The sequence below is a fragment of the Pseudophryne corroboree genome, chromosome 4 (genome assembly GCF_028390025.1).
Source record: "Pseudophryne corroboree isolate aPseCor3 chromosome 4, aPseCor3.hap2, whole genome shotgun sequence".
Classification (NCBI taxonomy): Eukaryota; Metazoa; Chordata; class Amphibia; order Anura; family Myobatrachidae; genus Pseudophryne; species Pseudophryne corroboree.
Window position 1 is genome coordinate 494,644,788 of NC_086447.1, and position 13,056 is coordinate 494,657,843.

Sequence of the window (13,056 nt, forward strand, 5' to 3'; positions counted from 1 at the left end):
GTCCGGATTCCGGCGCCGGTATACTGTGCGCCAGGATCCCGACATTCGGCAACTTGAAGACCACCCCTGCAGATATATCTACAAGTGTGTACCCACAGTCTTACTCAGTATGCTCACAGATTCTTGAATGTAATTGAGCCACTCAATTTAAGAGACAATGGGCCTAATTCAGACCTGATCGTAGATGTGCTTAATTTAGCACATCTACGATCAGTTTCACAGACATGCGGGGGGACGCCCAGCACAGGGCTAGTTCGCCCCGCATGTCTGGCTCTGCTCCCCCCCCCCCGCACAGTTACAAAAGCATCGCTTTTGTACCTGAGGAGCAGCTCCCAACCAGCGCAGCTACCAGAGCAGCTACTGCGCGCTGGCAGGGAGCTACTCGTCGCTTCCTGGGTTGCAGCAGCTGCATGTGACATCACGCAGCCGCCGCGCCCCGCCCCCCGCACGGTACAGGCATGCCTGTGTTGCCTGGACCGTGCCCCCAAAACGGCAGCCAAATGCGTCAATCAGGCAGAGGTGATCGCTGGGCTGAGATGGCCATCGGCTCTCTGGCATGCGCCGGTTCACTGTGGCGCCAGCGCATCCGCAGTTCAGACCTGATCATCCACTGTGCGAAAACGAACAACAGCAGCGATCAGGTCTGAATTAGGCCCAATATATAATAATGTACTATTTATTAAAAGGTGAAGAGACTTCAAATCTCAAAGCATAAAAGAATTGCAACACACAAGCATTAAAATAAGGACAACAAAATTACCACATTTTTCATTATGACTTACACTACAATAACAGTTTGTGAAATCACCATGTACTTTATCTAATGCCTATCATAGTAAATATTAGGAAAGTGTAACTGCATTAATTACACACCATCACAAAGAGTACTGAACCCCAATCTGTCAAACGGATGGCGGACATTAGGTCGACATGCATTAGGTCGACGAGTTTTTTTTTTTCATTTTGTTTTTTTTTTAACCTTTTTCATACTTAACGATCCACGTGGACTACAATTGGGAACGGTAACTGTGCTGAGCGCAGCGGTAGCTGTAAGACACTATAACATACATGTATTACCCACTAGTTCTGGTGCTCCAGTTATCCTGCAGGACAGATGCAGTTGATAGCCCTAGTTATGTCATCATGAAGGAAATAGGTATAGTGGAGGACACTGAAAAGTGAGGAGAAACGAGGGTAGATAACTGCCAGTCAGGGCAAAGAGAGGATGGTGCTTCTTTTGAGGGGCAGTGGTGCCGCCAGTGTCCTTAGCAATACAGCAGCCATAGTAGCTTACATGCTCTGAGCTTCTAAATCAAAACACTCCCAGGATCATTGCTAATGCTTTTAGATAATCCATCTCATGAGCACAAGGAGGCAGGAGAATGACCTTGACTATTGCAAGGTGTTAGATGTTTGTACATAAGTCACTGTGATCTCCAGTTGGGATACAGTGCATGACAAATGGTACACCCCATGAAACATCAGCAGGAGTACGCACATATGGCAAGAATAGGTTTTAGTGTTCTTCCATACTGCAGGTGCAAGCATGTGAACTAGCGTACCCAAATAACCCTGACCAACAAAGCATTGATTTAATATCTACAGCTTCCAACATTAATTCTAAAACCAGAATTTCTGCAGGTAACAAAGCCTGATTTATATTAGGCGTTTCCCCCTGGACCCACCAAAGAAGCTAGAATTTACTTTATGATCACAGATTACTAAAAACTAGCTATATAATGAATATTTTCTCTCTCAAGATCTTTCCGGGGAGATTTCCATGGCAATATTAAAAGCTGTGATTTAGACATTTCTTTTTGATGTACATTTAAAAGCAACGCAAGAAGCTATATATATATATATATATACACACATTCAACATTGACCAATACAGCATATTCATTTATCAGGTAACAACAATAAAGAAGGAACTCTTGTTGCCAATAACTGTACAGTGTATTAACACCTACATATTCAGTCATTTGCTGCATCCAAATAAATATTCAGAACCTATTTAAAATGACAGCACGTTTAACACATTCTAAAAACATAAGAGGTAATACATAAATATTCTGGGTAATTAGTTATTCCTTAAATAAAAGATCACTATTATTCATGCCATCTACATTTGAACCTGCCTCTCTGAAGAGAAACAGCAGTTCACACCTGTTCTACCATAAGGGCAAAGAACATAAGCACATTGGCCCTCATTCCGAGTTGTTCGCTCGCTAGCCGCTTTTCGCAGCAGTGCACACGCTAAGCCGCCGCCCTCTGGGAGTGAATCTTAGCTTAGCAGAATTGCGAACGAAAGATTCGCAAAATTGCGAATAGACATTTCTTAGCAGTTTCTGAGTAGCTCGAGACTTACTCTGCCACTGCGATCAGTTCAGTCAGTTTCGTTCCTGGTTTGACGTCACAAATACACCCAGCGTTCGCCCAGGCACTCCCCCGTTTCTCCAGCCACTCCCGCGTTTTTCCCAGAAACTGCAGCGTTTTTTCACACACCCATAAAACGGCCAGTTTCCGCCCAGAAACACCCACTTCCTGTCAATCACACTCCGATCACCAGAACGAAGAAAAAACCTCGTAATGCCGTGAGTAAAATACCAAACTTCTTAGCAAATTTACTTGACGCAGCCGCAGTGCGAACATTGCGCATGCGCAGTTAGCGGAAAATCGCACCGATGCGAAGGAACATAACGAGCGAACAACTCGGAATGAGGGCCATGGTACAGAATGGTACTAATACGATTGTAAAAGGTAATAAGCCTAATTACCAACATCACGATAACAACCCCCCACCCCCCCTTCTCCAATACATCACCTGATTTTCACTGTGTCCTTTTCTGTATTAAAAGGTCTGTGCGCCTATTTTACTTTGTTGTAAATAGACAGTGGGCACAACCTGACTTATAAGGAACTGAACACAACCAATCGGATGCCACCACCCTCCTGGCATTCATGCTTTTCATACACCTCAGGCAAGTGATCTGCTGCACATGACATTACAACTGGATGGTTTTGGAGATGTGTAGCAGCTTAGTGACAACCAATTATGCACAAATGTGTAATACCGCCCACAAACACACAGAAAGTGGTATGAGAGCTTATACTCCCAAATGGATCTCCTGGGCACGGACGGAAAAAACAGGCTGCAGCACAGGTCAACTCCGATATGTGTTCATCATGTAGGGAACTTGGAAAGGATCACTTCTTATACAAAATACACAAAAGCGCTTCTACGTACAAGAAATTTTGCTTCTACTGTATATGTTAGATTGGGAATATTAAGACAAAAAAATGAATGCTGATAATTGTATGTATTTTTTTTTTTTTTTAACTAAAAACCACAAACCTAACAAGTAATACTACATGTGCTACTTTCAGAACATGTGCACAATACTTAAAAATAAATGAAATATAGACACGCATGTTCTGTGCAAAACAATTATAGTTACACCTTTGTAAACAAATTTACATTATAACCGATAGTTAAAACCATTACCAACAGGGTCTAATTTGGGATCATGCGACGTTACAGGCCAAATCGTAAGCTTTAGATGTATTAAGTCTGGACAAGTGATAAAGCAGTGAAAAGTGGAAGGTGATAACGCACCAGCCAGTCAGCTCCTGTCAATTCATATATTGGAGCTGATTGGCTGGTGCGTTATCACCTTGCACTTATCACTTCTCCGGGCTTAATACATCTGCCCTTATGCGTTGGGTTTTGTGGATAAGCTCTCAAGTGGGCAATGTATACCAGTGGTGAGGGTCTCCCATTAGTCTAGTATACAGGGGAAAATGTGTTTTAAACTTCAGTACAAGGTGGACTTCATGGTTTCTAAGGGTGGGTACACACTAGGCGACAAGCTCTACGAGCGACGTCGCCTACTGTGTTCCCTTCCCTGCCAGGGCGGTCGGCGGCACTGCGTACACACTGAGCGATATACAAACAATATCCCACAGTTACAACACGCCGCAGCTGGGCCGTGCATGCAGTTTTTGGACGACCCACGCATCACTCGTCGTCAGGAGCATACACACTTAGCAGTAAAGTAAACGACGTCGCTCAGGAAGGGTCAAAATGAGCAATGTTTTTCATTTATCGCTAAGTGTGTACCCACATTAAGGTTGATCTGGATTTGTTATGGCTTTTACTAAAAAATTAAATCTGTCCTGTGTGATTAATAACATGGGCGAATGCGGATAGGCTGCACAGAAGACAATATAACAGTAATTATTTTGTTCTAGAATGAACTCATACAGCTATTCTCAATGTATGTATTTGAAAATAACAAGTCATTTGTACATAGGTTACATAATACAATAATAATAATATCATGTAATAAGTAAATAGTCAATGCAACTTTGTTTCTAACAGCAAAAAGGTATAGAAGTATTCCCCTTCATAGGATGGAAATAACGCGTTCTTTTGTCTCTAATTACACTATCATAATGAATCAGCCAAGGTTTTGCATCTTAGTGGTGGCTATAGGTTTGTTTTTCGGTGGTACAGAAGTGCAAAATAAAACAATGACGCCAATGTAGACAGTTCAGAAATAAATGAGAAGGAGGTGATCACAGGCATACACCATGATCATTAGTGCGATGACTGAGTGGGAGGTGCATCCCTGTTTGTCCTCTGGGTAACACGTCTATACTCCTAATTCCACAGCAGGTCATATGAGGTTCCCCCCAACCAGTTCTACACTGCTTTTGACAAGGCCTGATGTACTGTAAATATACAAAATGTTTTTTCCTCTTGGTGCTGTTATAAAGAGCAGAGGACTCCATCTCTGCTAGACAGGTCATAATCACTGACAAACAGGATGTCGCTGACATTATGCTTGATGAGGAGTAAGATGCTTTTTAACAGAGAAATTTTACAGTGGAATCAAATTGCAGCTTACATGTTACTAAAATAGAACAATTTCACAAAGCAACAGCAAGTAACATGCAATATAAATATGACATAAATCTCCTGGCTCTCAGATCTTGCAGAGAAAGTCACTAATGGGATTTAATAGGGCAGCCACTGCATGAGGCACATAACTTAGTCACAGAGTAACCTTCTCGTGGTGTGTCGGCTAGTCACGTGCCTCTGTACTGTGCATGTCTGGCAGATTATGACAGCCACTGTATGTCTCATATTGTAAACAGCCATAGACCCATTGTGTCTGGGAGTACAAAACTGCTTCATATTATTACACTCTACATGGCCTTCCTACTGCACTAGAAGGATGTTTACTGGTCTGAGGATCCTTTAGATAACTGGTCAGCTACCTGCATTAATACAATTCTCATGCTAACAGCAACGTGTCCACATGCAATGCATGTAGATAGGATGAATCTGTATACTACATACAGTATATAACATTTTATCGCCATACAGTTCCACCTTTACTTGCCTAGGTTAATTTTGAACGATCCCAAGGTTATGCGCACTCAACATGTCTATAGCCTCTGCCCTTAATCTATTCATACCAATAGAGACACCCTGGCCTACCAAAATGCCAATATCCACCCTCACCTGATATCAGATACTCCCCCTTATTTTTACATTGCCTCTGATTTGACATTCATGCATGTGCCTACACTGATTACTATTCCCTAGCTGGTGAAGAGCCAATGCTCAACCCTTCAACCTGAAGGGCATTTATTTCCAGCAAGACATTGCAGAGGAAGCCCCCCTATACCCCAGCACATGCCCCTGCACGACTTTCTCTGCCAGTCCATGCCCTGACCACCAGACGCCAATCCCTGAGCCATGGCCTGTGCAGGCAACAGAGTATCTCACCTGCAGGGGTGGCCCCGAACACTCTGACCACGGGCACTCTTCGCACATCACAGTCTCTGAAGTGGGACTTGGTGACATCAAGGCCTGGCAATGGGGTGGCCAAATAATAATCCGCTGTCACCAAGCGCAGGGAAAACATCTTCCTGAGGCTGAGCCCCTTCCCCGGGGCAGCCCACCCTCCTTCCTGTGCTCACTCCCCTAACAGTCAGTGTGTGCCCAGCAGCAGCAGCACTGTCATGTACATGAGTGTAGGGGGGAGTATATATGGGGGGACGGCTATATATTTACAGCTTCTAAATAGAAGACAACTGATTATAATTCTCAGCACACAGTCATATATAATCATCTGCGAGCAATATAACACATATGTGCAGGTACATGTAAGAGCTTATGTTCTATATCTGTGTACACTAACTGTGCTGAATATCTATAGGTGTATTATATAGGTGTGTGCATATATATCTATATGTATGTATTCCTGCAGATGGGCCCTCTATCCACCCCCTCCTTCTCTCTCTCGCTCTCTCTCTTTCTGGACGTGTTTCCAGTGCTCCGTGTCACGTGCGAGGGTACCGGTCACACGCGGCCTGCCCCGGGGACCTTCATGCGGCGGGCGCGCCCCCGCGCCGGTCCTCGCGCCCCATGTCACACTCTCCCCGGTCGTGGCTCGCGATTCCCCCGATCACGGCTCTGGCTGCGGCGGCCGCAGCTGTTGTTGCCATGATGGTGACGTCACGGGGAGGGAGAATGACAGGCTGGTGGGGGCGGCAGTGGGCGTGGCATAGTACTCTGAGTGGGAGGAGCCATGAAGCCGCCACGCCCTTTAATGTTGCTCGGCTGTAATGTAGTAGTAGTAACTAGTAACCTGTGCAGCGCCGCTGGTCACGGACCGGAAGCAGCACTGGTGTCCGTATGAAGTCCGTCGCTCGGTCAGGCAACTGTGGGCAACACAATGGGTATTCCCTGTGCAAGAGGCTTTACGATGGTTATTTTTATCATTAAAGTATAAGGCGCCGCCGCTAACACATCCGCTGATGGCGTCATCATACAAGAAATGAGTTTATTATTTATGTAAAGAATGCCTTTGTGTTACAGCAGCAGAGGGGGAGTGATGTAAGTGGCAGGGCCTGCTTGTTAAAATAGTCTGATGGAAGCCTTACAACTGTGTTAATATTGAACGTATGTATTTGTTTATATACTGTACATGTACTGTAGAAAAATAGACAGGCATTGAAGGAGGGTAAAGTGTAACCTGGCAAAGTATTTTTTTTTTTTTTTTTACAGAAAGTGCAATAGATTAAAGCATACTTGCCTACCTGACCCTCTCCATGAGGGAGAAAATGCTCTGTTCCTGGACTTTCCTGGTAATGTATGATTGCCATTACCTGTGGTGAGCTAGTTAATTGATAAGAAAGGTGTTTCACCACAGGTGATGGCAATCATACAATACCAGGAAAGTCCAGGAACAGAGCATTTTTTCCCTCATGGAGAGGGTCAGGTAGGCAAGAATGGATTAAAGCAATGCTTCCCAAACTGGGTGCCCTGGGTGGGTGGTCTGGGACCAATTCAAATTATTTATGGTCAAGGTAATAGGCAAAACCAGTGCCTGTGGCTGCCAATCATGTAATATGTGGAGCAATCGCCACATAATTGACCCTAAAGCAGGGTATACACTAAACAATGTGCGTAACCGGCTGATGCTGCGACCGACATAGGTGTGTGCAGAAGCCGACACATGGGCGCCGCCCAGGTGAGCAGTCTATGTCCCAGAGCAAGGGGTGGAGGAGGTAGTTCATTACCGGGCGGCGGAGGGGGGGGGGGGGGGAGGGAGTTCTGGAGCTGCACCCACATGTTGGCTTCTGCGTACGCATATGGCGACCTATACAATTATATTTCTCTGACGTCCTAGTGGATGCTGGGACTCCGTCAGGACCATGGGGAATAGCGGCTCCGCAGGAGACAGGGCACAAAATGTAAAAGTTTGACCACTAGGTGGTGTGTACTGGCTCCTCCCCCTATGACCCTCCTCCAAGCCTCAGTTAGGTTTTTGTGCCCGTCCGAGCAGGGTGCAATCTAGGTGGCTCTCATAAAGAGCTGCTTAGAGTAAAAGTTTTGATAGGTTTCTTATTTTCAGTGAGTCCTGCTGGCAACAGGCTCACTGCAACGAGGGACCTAGGGGAGAAGGAGTGAACTCACCTGCGTGCAGGATGGATTTGCTTCTTAGGCTACTGGACACTAGCTCCAGAGGGACGATCACAGGTACAGCCTGGATGGGTCACCGGAGCCGCGCCGCCGACCCCCTTGCAGATGCCGAAGTAAGAAGAGGTCCAGAAACCGGCGGCTGAAGGCTTTTCAGTCTTCATGAGGTAGCGCACAGCACTGCAGCTGTGCGCCATTGCGCTCAGGCACACTTCACACCAGCGGTCACGGAGGGTGCAGGGCGCTGGGGGGGGCGCCCTGGGCAGCAATGAGATTACCTTTCTGGCTAAAAAGAATACATCACATATAGTCCCTGAGGCTATATGGATGTATTTCACCCCTGCCAGGTCTCAGAAAAACCGGGAGAAGAGCCCGCCGGAATAGGGGGCGGGGCCTATCTCCTCAGCACACAGCGCCATTTTCCTACACAGCTCCGCTGCTAGGAAGGCTCCCAGGCTCTCCCCTGCACTGCACTACAGAAACAGGGTAAAAAACAGAGAGGGGGGGCATTTTTTGGCGATATTATATATATTTAAGCAGCTATAAGGAAACAACACTTATATAAGGTTGTTCCTATATAATTATAGCGCTTTGGTGTGTGCTGGCAAACTCTCCCTCTGTCTCCCCAAAGGGCTAGTGGGGTCCTGTCTTCTATCAGAGCATTCCCTGTGTGTCTGCTGTGTGTCGGTATGTGTGTGTCGACATGTATGAGGACGATGTTGGTGTGGAGGCGGAGCAATTGCCGGTAATGGTGATGTCACCCCCTAGGGAGTCGACACCGGAATGGATGGCTTTGTTTATCGAATTACGTGATAATGTCAGCACGCTGCAAAAGTCGGTTGACGACATGAGACGGCCGACAAACCAATTAGCACCTGTACAGGCGTCTCAAACACCGTCAGGGGCTGTAAACGCCCTTTGCCTCAGTCGGTCGACACAGACCCAGACACGGACACCGAATCTAGTGTCGACGGTGAAGAAACGAACGTATTTTCCAGTAGGGCCACACGTTATATGATCACGGCAATGAAGGAGGCTTTGCATATCTCTGATACTGCAAGTACCACAAAAAGGGGTATTATGTGGGGTCTGAAAAAACTACCTGTAGTTTTTCCTGAATCAGAGGAATTGAATGACGTGTGTGATGAAGCGTGGGTTACCCCTGATAAAAAACTGCTAATTTCAAAGAAGTTATTGGCATTATACCCTTTCCCGCCAGAGGTTAGGGCGCGCTGGGAAACACCCCCTAGGGTGGACAAGGCGCTCACACGTTTATCCAAACAAGTGGCGTTACCGTCTCCTGATACGGCCGCCCTCAAGGATCCAGCTGATAGGAGGCTGGAAAATACTCTAAAAAGTATATACACACATACTGGTGTTATACTGCGACCAGCAATCGCCTCAGCCTGGATGTGCAGTGCTGGGGTGGCTTGGTCGGAGTCCCTGACTGAAAATATTGATACCCTGGATAGGGACAGTATTTTATTGACTATAGAGCAATTAAAGGATGCATTCCTTTATATGCGAGATGCACAGAGAGATATCTGCACTCTGGCATCAAGAGTAAGTGCGATGTCCATATCTGCCAGAAGAAGTCTATGGACACGACAGTGGTCAGGCGATGCGGATTCCAAACGGCATATGGAAGTATTACCGTATAAAGGGGAGGAATTATTTGGGGTCGGTCTATCGGATTTGGTAGCCACGGCAACAGCCGGGAAGTCCACCTTTTTACCTCAAGTCCCCTCCCAACAGAAAAAGACGCAGTCTTTTCAGCCGCAGTCCTTTCGTTCCTATAAGAACAAACGAGCAAAAGGACATTCATATTTGGCCCGAGGCAAAGGAAAGGGTAAGAGACTGCACCAAGCAGCCCCTTCCCAGGAGCAGAAGTCCTCCCCGGCTTCTGCAAAGGCCTCAGCATGACGCTGGGACCTTACAAGCGGACTCAGGGGCGGTGGGGGGTCGCCTCAAGAATTTCAGCGCACAGTGGGCTCACTCGCAGGTGGACCCCTGGATCCTGCAGGTAGTATCTCAGGGTTACAGGTTGGAATTCGAGAAGTCTCCCCCTCGCCGGTTCCTAAAGTCTGCTTTGCCAACGTCTCCCTCCGACAGGGCGACGGTATTGGAAGCCATTCACAAGCTGTATTCTCAGCAGGTGATAGTCAAGGTACCCCTTCTACAACAGGGAAAGGGGTATTACTCCACGCTATTTGTGGTACCGAAGCCGGACGGCTCGGTAAGACCTATTTTAAATCTGAAATCTCTGAACCTGTACATACAAAAATTCAAGTTCAAGATGGAATCACTCAGAGCAGTGATAGCGAATCTGGAAGAAGGGGATTTTATGGTGTCCTTGGACATCAAGGATGCTTACCTTCATGTCCCAATTTGCCCTTCACACCAAGGGTTCCTCAGGTTCGTGGTACAAAACTGTCATTATCAGTTTCAGACGCTGCCGTTTGGATTGTCCACGGCACCCAGGGTCTTTACCAAGGTGATGGCCGAAATGATGATCCTTCTTCGAAGAGAAGGCGTATTAATTATCCCTTACTTGGACGATCTCCTGATAAGGGCAAGATCCAGAGAACAGCTGGAGGTCGGAGTAGCACTAACTCAAGTAGTGCTCCAACAGCACGGGTGGATTCTGAATTTTACAAAATCCCAACTGATCCCGACGACACGTCTGCTGTTCCTAGGGATGATTCTGGACACTGTTCAGAAAAAGGTATTTCTTCCAGAGGAGAAAGCCAGGGAGTTATCCGAACTAGTCAGGAACCTCCTAAAACCAGGGACAGTATCTGTGCATCAATGCACAAGAGTCCTGGGAAAAATGGTGGCTTCTTACGAAGCGATTCCATTCGGCAGATTCCATGCACAAATTTTTCAGTGGGATCTGCTAGACAAATGGTCCGGATCGCATCTGCAGATGCATCAGCGGATAAAATTGTCGACAAGGACAAGGGTCTCTCTGCTATGGTGGTTGCAGAGTGCTCATCTGTTGGAGGGCCGCAGATTCGGCATACAGAACTGGGTCCTAGTGACCACGGATGCCAGCCTGAGAGGCTGGGGAGCGGTCACACAAGGAAGAAACTTCCAGGGCGTGTGGTCAAGCCTGGAAACGTCTCTTCACATAAATATACTGGAACTAAGAGCAATCTACAATGCTCTAAGCCTGGCAAAACCTCTGCTTCAGGGTCAGCCGGTGTTGATCCAGTCGGACAACATCACGGCAGTCGCCCACGTAAACAGACAGGGCGGCACAAGAAGCAGGAGGGCAATGGCAGAAGCTGCAAGGATTCTTCGCTGGGCGGAAAATCATGTGATAGCACTGTCGGCAGTGTTCATTCCGGGAGTGGACAACTGGGAAGCAGACTTCCTCAGCAGACACGATCTTCACCCGGGAGAGTGGGGACTTCATCCAGAAGTCTTCCACATGATTGTGGTCCATTGGGAAAGACCAATGGTGGACATGATGGCGTCCCGCCTCAACAAAAAAATGGACAGGTATTGCGCCAGGTCAAGAGATCCTCAGGCAATAGCTGTGGACGCTCTGGTAACACCATGGGTGTACCAGTCAGTGTATGTGTTCCCTCCTCTGCCTCTCATACCCAAGGTACTGAGAATTATACGGCAAAGGGGAGTAAGAACGATACTAGTGGCTCCGGACTGGCCAAGAAGGACTTGGTACCCGGAACTTCAGGAGATGCTCACGGAAGATCCGTGGCCTCTACCTCTAAGAAGGGATCTGCTTCAGCAGGGACCGTGTCTATTCCAAGACTTACCGCGGCTGCGTTTGACGGCATGGCGGTTGAACGCCGGATCCTAAAGGAAAAAGGCATTCCGGAAGAAGTCATCCCTACCCTGGTCAAAGCCAGGAAGGAGGTGACTGCACAACATTATCACCGCATTTGGAGAAAATATGTTGCATGGTGTGAGGCCAGGAAGGCCCCGACAGAGGAATTTCAACTGGGTCGATTCCTACATTTCCTGCAAACAGGATTATCTATGGGCCTCAAATTAGGGTCCATTAAGGTTCAAATTTCGGCCCTGTCGATTTTCTTCCAGAAAGAATTGGCTTCAGTTCCTGAAGTCCAGACTTTTGTAAAAGGAGTACTACATATACAGCCCCCGGTTGTGCCCCCAGTGGCACCGTGGGATCTCAATGTAGTTTTGGATTTTCTCAAATCCCATTGGTTTGAGCCACTCAAATCGGTAGATTTGAAATATCTTACATGGAAAGTAACCATGCTACTGGCTCTGGCTTCAGCCAGGAGAGTGTCAGAATTGGCGGCTTTGTCGTATAAAAGCCCATATCTGATTTTCCATTCGGACAGGGCAGAATTGAGGACGCGTCCTCATTTTCTGCCTAAGGTGGTATCAGCGTTTCACCTGAACCAGCCTATTGTGGTGCCTGCGGCTACTAGCGATTTGGAGGATTCCAAGTTGCTGGACGTTGTCAGAGCATTGAAAATATATATTTCAAGGACGGCTGGAGTCAGAAAATCTGACTCGCTGTTTATACTATATGCACCCAACAAGATGGGTGCGCCTGCTTCTAAGCAGACGATTGCTCGTTGGATTTGTAGCACAATTCAACTGGCACATTCTGTGGCAGGCCTGCCACAGCCTAAATCTGTCAATGCCCACTCCACAAGGAAGGTGGGCTCATCTTGGGCGGCTGCCCGAGGGGTCTCGGCATTACAACTCTGCCGAGCAGCTACGTGGTCAGGGGAGAACACGTTTGTAAAATTCTACAAATTTGATACCCTGGCTAAGGAGGACCTGGAGTTCTCTCATTCGGTGCTGCAGAGTCATCCGCACTCTCCCGCCCGTTTGGGAGCTTTGGTATAATCCCCATGGTCCTGACGGAGTCCCAGCATCCACTAGGACGTCAGAGAAAATAAGATTTTACTTACCGATAAATCTATTTCTCATAGTCCGTAGTGGATGCTGGGCGCCCATCCCAAGTGCGGATTGTCTGCAATACTTGTTTATTGTTGTGAGCCATCTTTTCAGAGGCTCCTACGTTATCATACTGTTAACTGGGTTCAGATCACAAG

At 47.0% G+C, this 13,056-nt stretch overlaps 1 protein-coding gene across 2 annotated transcripts in view; it reads right to left on the reverse strand.

Moving 5' to 3' along the window:
- The window catches only part of REV3L (REV3 like, DNA directed polymerase zeta catalytic subunit), a 372,405-nt gene extending 365,853 nt beyond the window's left edge, over positions 1–6,552 (reverse strand). For both annotated transcript variants that reach the window (XM_063917144.1, XM_063917145.1), the window contains exon 1: positions 5,798–6,552. In XM_063917144.1, the coding sequence (XP_063773214.1) occupies positions 5,798–5,936 (139 nt within the window). In that variant the 5' untranslated portion in view covers positions 5,937–6,552. The remainder of the gene's footprint in view (positions 1–5,797) is intronic.
- Positions 6,553–13,056: the final 6,504 nt, after the last annotated feature.